Source organism: Olea europaea, chromosome 2, assembly GCF_002742605.1.
Source record: "Olea europaea var. sylvestris chromosome 2, O_europaea_v1, whole genome shotgun sequence".
NCBI lineage: Eukaryota > Viridiplantae > Streptophyta > Magnoliopsida > Lamiales > Oleaceae > Olea > Olea europaea.
The window spans coordinates 17866813-17878614 of NC_036238.1; the positions used below are offsets into that span (position 1 = coordinate 17866813).

At 36.4% G+C, this 11802-nt stretch overlaps 1 protein-coding gene across 1 annotated transcript; it reads left to right on the forward strand.

The window, feature by feature from the left end:
• The first annotated feature begins 1795 nt into the window (after nt 1-1795).
• Nucleotides 1796-11442, forward strand: LOC111412761 (serine/threonine-protein kinase CTR1-like). The gene is made up of 16 exons (XM_023043678.1): nt 1796-2412; nt 3642-3943; nt 4026-4170; nt 4521-4624; nt 5084-5292; nt 5914-6339; nt 6473-6513; nt 6724-6792; nt 6876-6976; nt 7090-7174; nt 7326-7424; nt 8078-8146; nt 8232-8363; nt 9567-9661; nt 10164-10315; nt 11107-11442. Exons 1-15 carry the CDS (start codon nt 1939-1941, stop codon nt 10273-10275), a joined length of 2463 nt encoding a protein of 820 aa, XP_022899446.1. The 5' UTR covers nt 1796-1938; the 3' UTR covers nt 10276-10315; nt 11107-11442.
• The last annotated feature ends 360 nt before the right edge of the window (nt 11443-11802 follow it).

Below are 11802 nucleotides of genomic sequence, written 5' to 3' on the forward strand. Positions count from 1 at the left end.
ATTTTTTCTTATGATATATATGCAGCTCCCCAGTTCCATATTTTTATCCTATATACCTTCTAATTCTAACGCTCGGTAGTCTACACAAAACGCCAGCTCCCATCTTTCTTTTTTACCAACAAAATTGGGCTAGAGAATGGGTGCAACTGGGTTGGATTATCCCAGCCTCCAGCATGTTTTGCACCAATTTCTCGATTTCATTCTTCTGGAAATTCGGATAACGATATGGCCTAACGTTAACCGGGACTGCCCCCACCTGGAGCACAATCCCATGGTCATGGGATCGTGATGGGGGAAGCTCATTAGGCCACTCGAAGACTTGGTGATGCCGCCGCAATACTTCAATAAGCTCGTCAGGGCCCTTGCTCACTTTCTCTTCGTTTCCCAAACTCATACTTCCCAGCTCCAACAATACCCCTTGGTCACCCTCCTTGAAGTTTCTGAATATCGACTTAATAGAGACCTGGGTCTTCTGCAGGTTAGTTTCTCCCTGCAGTAACACCTCACGCCCATCGACCTTAAATTTCATCGTCAACCTCCCCCAATCCACCTGCATTTGTCTCAATGTTCCCAACCACTTCATTCCCAGAATTAAATCAGTACACCCTAATGTCAGAGGTAAGAAATCATCCACAACCACAAGGCTTGGCAGGGAGACGACTACTCCTTTACAAATGCCCACCCCCTTCACCGACGACCCCGTTCCCACAGTGACCCCATATCCGTTGGTGCCCTTGACTTTTCTGATTTTTCTCGTGTTTAGCAATTTTTCATATGAAAGTCCGTCGTTACAACTACAAATTTCTAGTGGCTAATGCTTTGTGCCATACAAGTGCAAATGGGTCGTTCTGGCTTTGAAATGGCAGCAAAAGAATGTCATTATGCTAAATAAGGTCTAGAATTTAATTTAAGTCAAAGTTAACAATTAATTTTAATCACATATTTTATGGAATTCACGATTTTTCAATCATAAATGTCATTAATTTTTATTAAAATTTACTTAAAAAAAAATTATTTTAATTCTTATCAAACAGGGATTATATATTATACTTTACTATACTCACGGTAAAAGTGACAATTGAAAACGATCAGGGATGACTTTTGATCCCTGCATTGTTATGGGTGTGAATGAAGCTTCCATGTACTATAAGTCCTCTTTTCAGATTAATTGGACTGGTGCCTACAGCATCTCTTCGTTTGTCATCATCTACTCTCTCACTTTAATTTTACGTCAAGAGAAATGTAACATACGTCCCTGTTTGATTCCATTCTTTTCTTATTAAAATAAAAAATATGATCGTTATTTATCACATCAAGTCACCAAATTTGAATTTCTATCTCTTGTGTGGACCCGTAACAATTATATTTTTCATTCTCATTCTTTCAAAAATGAGAAACAAGCAGGGGCATAGCCTATTTCTATAAAAATGCCAACACAACTAACTCCCCGAGCTATTTTATCAAATAATTATCGGTAAATTTTTATCTTCTTGTATCAGCTCGTCTTATATTTGATTAGCATAGAATTCGTAAATGAACCCATAAAACAAATGTCCAGTAACATAGCAAATCAGCTCTAGATGACGATTTAGTATTTACAGTTATAACATTGACATGTATCAAAAATAAATAAAAATTCTTTAATTGTTATTTTTTTAGATGTTTATTATTAAGTCCTTGTTTGATTTAGTTAAAAAAATAAAATTTTAATAGATTTTGATAAAATTAATAAAAGTTGTGAGTGAAAATAAATTTAAAGGAAAATGAATTTTATGAAATGGAGCAAACATGGCTTAAATACAATATCATGATTACACCGCACCGTTAAACGGAGACATTCTTACTTTCCGACCATAACAGAAGGAAAAAAAAAATCCTAGAGCTCCACCTATGGCAGTTTTAGGGTTTTGAGTTAAATTTTTTGCAATTTGGTATGTGATGGAAATGCCAGGTAGACGATCAAATTATACTTTGTTAAGTCAAATTCCTGACGACCCATTATTACCGCAGCCTCCGCAGAGTCGGATCGGAGCGGCGTTGTTCCCACCGTCGATCGGCCTGCAGAGACAGTCGAGTGGGAGTAGTTTTGGTGATAGCTCGATCTCGGGAGACTACTACGTTCCTTCAATTCCTTCAAACCCCGAGATGGCGTCTTACGGCCATTTGAGCAATGGAGGAAGCGGCGGATTAAGGGGTAAGTCAGGTGGCAGTCGAGGAGGCTCGTGGTCTTCCAAGAGCTGGGCGCAGCAGACGGAGGAGAGTTACCAATTGCAGTTGGCTTTGACTCTTCGCTTGTCCTCGACAGCTGCCTCCGCTGATGACCCCAATTTCTTGGATCCTGTGCCTGATGAGTTGGCATCGCGAGCTTCTTCTTCACTTGCCTCTGCCGAGACCATGTCCCATCGGTTCTGGGTAACACTTTCTGTTACTTTTGAAATAGAATTGCAGACTCTGAGGAGGCTTTCTTTATGTATTTTTTTGCATTTAGTTGTGTATTATGATGTATGGGCATAGTGAAATATGATTGTATGCTAAATGAGAGCTTTCACCCCTAACCTGAAACCGCGAGGTTTGGGGAATGGAGAAAATGTTTTGGACCTAAATTGGTGGAATATGTTGGAATTAATAAAACAATATATGGAAAATTAGTGGTTTGTGGAGGTAGAATGGTGGACTTGTTGAGGAGGAAGCAAATGTGGGCTTTTAGGGATGACCGATCAGCATGCTACTTAAGCTTCGTGAAAATGAATGTTCCGTGAAATGTATCTCAATATCAGTCAGACCTATTATATGCCCCGTGAATTGGCAATACTTTTGAGGATCTCATTTTTGGAAAAAAGGTATATTACACGAATCGTACTAGTATTAAAGAATCTTTGTGGCAATCTATTAATGGTAAGGTATAGAATTTAATTATCACTATGGAAAACCTCTACTTATAATACCGATGAGTATCAAATTTATTGACCATTAACCAGGGCCGGTCATGGGCACAGGCAAATGAGGCCCGTGCCTCAGGCCCAAAAGCACAAAGGGCCTATTTTGGTTCAAAGTTTTTTATTTTTTTATTTTTTTTTATTTTTAAGAAGGAAAAGGAAAAGGAAAATAGTTTTTTCATTAATTGTGAGATGATTGAGATATTTGTTTGTTGTTTTAATATTAAGTTTTAAGTTAACAATATGTTGCATAATATATCGTTAAATTTTGTATTTACGTTGATTTTGGGGGTCTAATTTTTTAACTTCGCCTCGGGCCCCGACAATCACAAGACCGGCCCTGCCATTAACTATACAAGGGTCAAGTGTACACAGGGCATGCATTTAAACTAGCGTAATTGCAATTCCAGTATTTTACTCATCTATATTTAGTGAAATGTTCTACGGGAATACGTGCCTTATACCTTTGGAACTTTAGATATTTACCTTCGTGATTGGAAAAGAAAAAAGTAATATTAATTGGTCTCAAGGGATTATCCTATGCACCGCGCAATTTGTGCCTTAATCTTCCGAAGCTGCTTTGCATCCTTTTGGCTTTTTTGTAATGTAGAATACGAGAATGAGGTAAAGATTGCATTAGATTTTGGTTTGATTTATCTGGCTAGTATGATTTGAATCTTTTCATTCTTTTCTATATTGCATCAGGTAAATGGTTGTTTATCATATTTTGACAAAGTTCCCGATGGGTTTTACTCAATTCATGGAATGGATCCTTATGTTTGGACTGTCTGCTCCGATCTTCAAGAAAGTGGCCATATTCCATCACTTGAATCATTAAAGATTATGGATCCTTCCGCTTTATCATCTATTGAAGTCATTTCAGTGGATAGACGTAGTGATTCCAGCTTGAAAGAGCTGCAAAATTGGACCCATAATGTGTCCTCTAGTTGCATGAACACAAAGGAAATTGTTGTCCAGCTTGCAAATCTAGTTTGCAATCGTATGGGGTGAGCTTTAGCATATCCTATTTTAAAAATCAAGTTCATATATCTTATTCTTGTTGTAATTGACCTTTCTTGCTTTCTAAAGGTGTGCAGCATCCAGTGGCGAAGATGACTTGTTTACCAACTGGAAAGAGCGTAGCAATGACTTGAAGGATTGCTTGGGATCGATTGTGCTCCCTATAGGTAGCCTGTCTGTTGGACTTTGCAGACACCGTGCACTGCTATTCAAAGTAGGTTTTGATACTGTTTTCTGAAATATATTGTTTGGTTGGATATCTATAATTTGATGAAGTTGCTAATTTTGGGGTCATATAGATACCTGTATTTTACCTATGAATTTGTATAGCCATGGAAAAGTTATCATCATCACATTGTTATTGGGTTTTTCCGTATCACATTCCTCCTTTAAAGATCCCAATTGTGTTGCTTCTAGAGGGAGATTATTTCTCTTCCCTCCACTTACCCTATTTTTGTGAGAGCATGTAAAATCTTATTCTCTAGGAAGCTAGTTTCCACTTTTGCTTTAGATGCCTGTAGAGTATTGGATTTCTAATTTGCATTTGGAATATGATTTCTGCAGGTTTTATCAGACATCATTGGCTTACCCTGTCGAATTGCCAAAGGATGTAATTATTGTACAAGAGATGATGCATCCTCGTGTCTTGTTCGATTTGGACTCGACAGGTATATCTTATGACTTATAGTATTGTCATCATTTGTGTTGAGATAAAAATTAAGAGCTACTTAACCTGATGGAAATAATTGTATTCGCAAGGTATCTTCTTTTAATTGCAACATTGAATCTGGCGAGATAGAGTACCATTTTAAGGGCTACATTCTAATTACGGGATTGACTAATTTAGCTAAGAGTTATATTTCAGTGTTTGTATATCCAATATGTTTATAGTTTATGAGGGGCTGACTGTGATGTCTAAACGAGCCATGCTTTCCTTTTTCTCAATTGTTTCGCTTCTCTGAGGCGTACGGGAACTACTTTTGAGTTCTAGGGTGTCAATTGGTTAGCCATGTTATGTAGCATTGCTATAATTTAATTCAAAATGTTCTAAATCTATTCCTATTAACATAGTGAAAGGTGTACAAAATGGGTTAGATGATATAATTATGATTCCATTGACATCACAGGGAGTATCTTGTTGATTTGGTGGAGAAGCCCGGAAGCTTATCTGATCCGGATGCGTTGTTAAATGGTCCTTCTTCCATCTCAATTTTTTCACCACTGCGCTTTCCACGTTTCAAACCTGTTGAACCTACTGTTGATTTTAAGTTGCTGGCCAGACAGTATTTCTCAGACTTGCGAATGCTTAATCTTGTGTTTGATGATTCTTCAGCAGGTAATCATCTCTATTATCCTTTGGTGTTCATTTCTTATCTAAGATAACTGGCTTTTGATTGGTAAAGTTCAGGAACCTCGCCTTTAGACAAACATTATAGCGAGATCTTTCTTTTTGGGGACCAATTTGTGTATAAGCTAATCATATTGTCTCAAAATTGTCCTAGTAATGGGTTTACATTTCATATCTGATGAATATTCAGGTTCTCTTTACGTTGCTTGGATTTTGGCCCAATTGCATCTGGCTTTTTTGCCTAAATTTTTTTATCTTTTCAAGCATGTCATCGCCAATTGGACAATTAAGGGAGAACGGCACAGATATATGTGTTGTATGCCAAAAGCTGAGTTTCTTTGAGTGGCACAGTACAAAATTCTTTGTTGTTTTTAATTACTACTATGAATGTGAATGTAATTTCAATGTGTTTTGCCTTGTTCAAAAGCTTCGGAATTCCATGTATTCTACTTGGTGGTGATGCTCTTACATATATGTATAATTCAGAGATGTAATACCATTCTGTATTTTTTTAACAATTTACATTGCACTTAATAGTGAAGACTGATGACCTTCCTACTAGTGTGGTTTGGTTGAATTATGAATCAGAAAATTTGCTCTTTGTGACAGCTGGAATTGTTATTGAAGGCGATACGAAGGGCTCCACATATCGTAAACAACCAGAATTTCTGTACATGGATAGAATGAGCCCTCAGGCTAGCTCAAGCAATCAAGATGGAATTTCTCAGTTATCACAATTTCCAACAAATTCCTGGATAAAGGTTCTTGATAAAGAACTATTGTTTTCCCAGCTGTCTAATCCTCAGGATGTAATTAAAGACTCAGACCCTCCAAAGGATATACCTCCGATTGTGCATAACGATGTTCAACCACTTATTGCAATGCCAGGACCTAGGAAAAACCCTAGCAGAGAAGTGAAATTTGTTGAACGAGGTACAGTATTTCCATCTAAATCAAGTGGAGAACTTGCATTTGATTTCGAGGGTCTGGTCATTCCACGAAGTGATCTTGTTTTGAAGGGGACAATTGGATCAGGTACTTTTTTTTGGCTTCTTCAGAAGCAATGCTATGTGCAGGTTCCATATTACGATATCATCTTTTGGAGATAGGAGAATTTTTAAATTGTTCAACTTGTGGATCTCATAAGGTGGCTTGTTTGTCTTCGCAGGTTCCTTTGGGACAGTTCATCTTGCTGAGTGGAATGGCTGTGTAAGATATCTATAATTTTATTTTCAAACAAAGTGTAGTTTGTTGTTTTGTGCCCCTTCATTCACCATCCTGATTATGTTCGGTTTCAATTCATTATTGTTGCAATTTGGTAAAAGTAACTTATTGTGTGAAAATATTCAGTTTCCTTCCATTACATGATCTGCCTTTAATTTCAACAGTTTTAATCTTACAAAAGCTGGTATTTTTCAGGAAGTTGCTGTGAAGATTCTCATGGAACAAGACTTTCATGGGGAGCGATTCAAGGAATTTTTACAGGAGGTACATGTTAGCTTCCTCTCATTCTTCTCCTTTGATTTTGATTGCACGTTGGATTGATTAATTAGCTCCATTTTTTTGTTTAGGTTGCGATTATGAAACGATTGCGCCATCCAAATATTGTGCTTTTAATGGGTGCTGTTACAGAGCCACCAAACTTGTCCATAGTCACTGAATATTTATCGAAGTATTCTTATATTTTTGTCACTAACTTCCCAGACATTAATTATTATATATGAAACTGCCTTGTACAGTTTTTTTTGCTGACTGGTGCTATGGTTTTACTCTTTTCATTCTCAGAGGTAGTTTATATGTACTTATGCGTGATCCCACTGCAAGAGAAGCGTTGAATGAGAGGCGCCGGTTGTGCATGGCTTATGATGTGGTATGCATTCACATCCTCTAATTCATTGGTTTGGTGCTGTAACATCCTCTCTCTCTCTCTCTCTCACACACACGCACGTGCACACACATGAGCGCGCGCACGAAAACGTACACCGATCTTTTGTGCTTGACATATTATATTATTTGTACAGGCAAAGGGGATGAACTATCTTCATAAATGCAATCCTCCCATTGTTCATCGAGACTTGAAATCTCCTAATCTTTTAGTTGACAAAAAATATACAGTGAAGGTAAGATGATGATTATATGTTTATCTTATATTATGCTTGATGACTTAGATAACTATTTTGTGAAGCATTTGGTATGGTGATTTGGGAGCTATAATAGCTTTTTGTGAAAGTTCTACAATGTTGAACATATCTGCAATATTTTATTTTTATGAAGCATACAAGTTTTCAGTGGTGCTAATGAATTGGAAATCTGGGTTCTCTATGGTATGATAAAGTTCAATTCATATGGCACCATGAAGTGCATCTCATGTACAAAAAAAGTCTTCACTGCGAGGAATATATATTTTTTTTCCCTCCAAAATTGACAAAAAATTAATGTGGCGGATTGTATAATTATCCACCACAATAGTATGCTAAGACATTCTGTTTTCAGAGCATAATTAATCATTATCTTCCTTTCTAGAGCAATCTTATTCCTTGGAAAATCTCCGGAATCTCCCATTAACTGTATCTCCTTCTCTGATTGTCACTCCAATCTTCTAATGAAGCTAGTAGATATCAAACATTCATACTTGTCTATTCAAGGCATTCTACTTCTAGCTTGTTCTTTTCCATGTCAAGTTTTTTGAATGTCATTGAAGTATTTGTTTTATATTTTTCTAATTATCAATGTACATGTACATATCATTACCTTCCCCAATGTATTCCACCAGGTCTGTGATTTTGGTCTTTCCCGTTTAAAAGCGAACACTTTTCTTTCATCAAAGACAGCTGCTGGAACTGTAAGTTCATTTGCTTTAAGATTCAAAAATCTGATGCCTTAATTTGCAGCTGATCTTGACGAATATCTTTCTTCTGTTTTGATAGCCTGAGTGGATGGCACCTGAAGTTCTTCGTGATGAGCCGTCAAATGAAAAATCAGATGTATACAGTTTTGGAGTGATTTTGTGGGAGCTGGCAACATTGCAGCAACCATGGAGTAATTTGAATTCACCACAGGTTTGTAAATTGGGAACCATATTCTTTGATAAAATTGTAAACAATGGAAAATAAGCCGCATATCTTTGTTGCTGTGGCTGGCCAAATATGTATATCAAGTTGGGTTTACGTGGGAAGGGTATTCTAGTATGAGAACTTGTAAAATTCTAAACGTAAATCGGCAATTATTATTGTATTTCAAAGATTTAAATTTAATAAATTGTTACAGCAGCATCCTGCTGCCACACCTTATTGGATTAACAAATGTAAAAATCAAATGCATAAGAGTTTAAGTAGTTCCGGCTTAACTTACTCCAATTTATCTTTATGAAAATATTTAATTTATTAGGTAAGTATAAGATGTAAAATAATGATATCATGAAAGTGGGTAAAAACAAATTCACGTTTTATGATGGATCGACTTTTAAATGGATCATAATTTTCTGAGAAATTACTAAGAAGTTGGATGAAAATTAAGACATTGAATAGAAGGCCAGATACTCAACCTAATGCAAGTCGTGTGTTAGCCTTGAACACAGTCTGTATATTGTTGTTGTTAATTGCTGTCTTGGCCTCTTTGGACACACTTTTTGCTTCTTCAAATGTGCAACCTTCATCGCTGGTTGCTTTACCCAGTTATTGACTTGATAAGAGTCGTGCTTTGATTTTTGGTTTTGGTTACAATAAAATGAGTGCATGGGTGCTGTGCCTTTGGCCATTACAGGTGACACACGTGGTGCTGAAGATTTCCGCCCTCCTCTGCAAATAATTAAAAATGGAAAAAGAACAGTGCTGAATTTGCTAAAATCATGGTGCCAGGACTGTATATAGATAAAGCTCCGTGTTAATATAGTAGATGTGATATTTTTCACTATAGTCCTCTTATGTACTTTTCAAGTAACGTTTATTTGCACATTTTGCTTCTTATCTTTATCATCAATGTACTGCTTTTATAAATGTATGCACCATTGTAGAATTTTCTGTTAATCTTCTTATGTTTAGCATGCATAATACTATTTTGAATGAACTGTAGTGAAGTTTCAATTTTGCAATTGTAACAAATCATCCTTCATAATCTTCAGTTCTTCTAACCCTTTCTGCACTTCACCATCGAGTCATTGCAATTTTCTAGTCTATGGTCCTGTTGTCGTTTGTTATTTCTTTCAGTAATTTGCTTGAATTTATTTAGATGATGAGTCTTACTTGTAACTCTTCTTATTATAGGTTGTAGCGGCTGTTGGTTTTAAGGGTAAACGGCTTGAAATTCCTCATGATGTGAATCCTCAAGTAGCAGCCATAATTGAAGCCTGTTGGGCAAAGTGAGTGGCAGTTACTGGTTTCATCTGCTTTTGTGGTTTTTGGGAAAGCCTAAGTTTGTTTTAGTGAGTATGCTGTTGGATTTGTTTCTATAGAACCTTGGCAATGAATGAAAATTTGAGCTGAGTTTTAATCCTACCAAATTGAGCTTAAAATTGTCATGTTATTTCCATCTTGGACTTACTTTAAAGTGGTTTACCATTCTATCATTTCAGCTTACACCCCCTTTTCAATTCTCCTCTCCCTTCATAGATTTATTTACTCACCTGCTAGTACATAAGCACTGGTATTTTGCTGACACCAGTTTCCCTTCAAACTCGTCTGAACCTCTAACCTGTAATATTTTTAATTGGTTCGTTAAAATATTATTTAACTCGGATTAACTTAAATCACAGCATCAGATACAGTTCTTACTAGACAGTTGAAATTGGAGTTTTCTAACATTGACTATCGTAGAGTTGTGCATAATTTTCTCTTTACTCACTTTGACCAATAATACTGCAGTGAGCCATGGAAACGTCCCTCCTTTGCTAGCATCATGGAATCCCTGAAACCTTTGATTAAATTGCCCCCTACAACTCAACCAGGTCGTGCAGAAATGCCTATGCTTCTGTGATAGAGTAGGCAACAAGGAAGCGTATATTGCCACAGACATGGTATGTTTCTCAATCCAATCTCTGGCAGGATGACAACTCAGATTGTATAAGGTTTGCCCAACTGGAATCTCGTGAATGACTTGTACTGATTTTTTGCCAAGTCTTCTTTTTTACTTCTATCCAGACTAAGAGTAGAGATTCGGGGTAGAAACCAACCCTGATCTGTTGTCTGCTTTTCTGCAACAATTTTACTTCCCAATCTGAAGTATGTCCCTCCTACTCTGATGGGGGTGTTAAGGGGTGTTTGAAAAGCATTTTTATGTAAAAATACATTTTAGAATAGTAAATTGATATGAAATGTATGGTTGAGAAATAAGGAAGATTTTTTGATTTATGTGTGATATTATTTTAATAAAGAATGTATGGTTGAAAAGAAGAGAGAGAAAAATGCATTTTGAAAAAAAATGACTACCAAACGAGAGCTTAATATATGGTAGTCTGTCTAGTTTGCTGGATATGGGAACTACTATCACAGTACGGCATGGTAACCAAAGTTTGTAAGCAATGTAGGATCTCCAGTCGTAAATATTCTTCTCCCAGTTCTAACCTGAAAACAATAATGATGGAAATTTTCTGTTTTATAAGTAGCGTTGATGGTTCGTCTGAAAGTTGAGTGGCTAACCACAAGAAAGATGGATGCATAACGTAGTCATTATACGGTTGCCTTATAAAAAGATGAAGTATAGACTGGCAAAAGGGAACAATGTACCTCTAGGCGTGATAGATTGAGCTGTTGCTCTAGAAATTTGTAGTGTGTACTAACTAAAAATCTGCATCTGATACTTTTGCAGGCTTGTTGAACGTTTGGGAATACTAAGTTTATGCAACTCAAGAAGATGTGAATATTCTTACGCCGTGAGAATCTATATTTAGTAAAAATTAGAATGCAGAAATATGCGTGTCAACTTGGCTACATGATTTTGTATTTATGCGCGGTGAATTGAAAACTTGTTTATAGTTATCCGCCTTGCGCATCATCGAAGTCTGTTTCCCGTGTGATCCAAACCTGATTGATTTTTAACATCATGATCAAGAAAGTTTTAGGATGGGACTTGCGCTCTTGGTCAATTCTAATGTTTGAGCCCCTTTTTTTTGTCCAAAATGTATTTTGGAATAGTATTTTGATGGAGAATGTGTGATAAAAAAATCAGGAAAATTTTTGAATTTGCATGTAATATTATTTTATTGAAGAATGTATGGTCGAAAATAAGAGAGAAAAATGTATTTTGGAAATAATGAGGCCAAACAATAGTTAAAATACTGGTATATATTTAGCCAAACAGTTGCATAGCCTTACCGTTTTGATTTGACTGCGGGGCTTTAGATGGCATGGCAAGGAGTAAAATTAAACTTTTGCAAACGTAGGTGTTATATGTGATTTTCTCTGTTCAAATATGTTTTAAATGGACATTTTAAAATATTGGTTCACAGTCCAGAACAAACATTTATGGTTCAAACGTTATAATATTGCTTTTGAATTTTTTCAG

Excerpts from the sequence above, each read along its gene's own strand:
- LOC111412761 (XM_023043678.1), top strand. The coding sequence starts at position 1,939 with ATGGAAATGCCAGGTAGACGATCAAATTATACTTTGTTAAGTCAAATT. Across the intron at positions 7,425-8,077 it reads ACAAAAAATATACAGTGAAG|GTCTGTGATTTTGGTCTTTC; the intron begins GTAAGATGATGA and ends GTATTCCACCAG. Across the intron at positions 8,364-9,566 it reads GTAATTTGAATTCACCACAG|GTTGTAGCGGCTGTTGGTTT; the intron begins GTTTGTAAATTG and ends TTCTTATTATAG.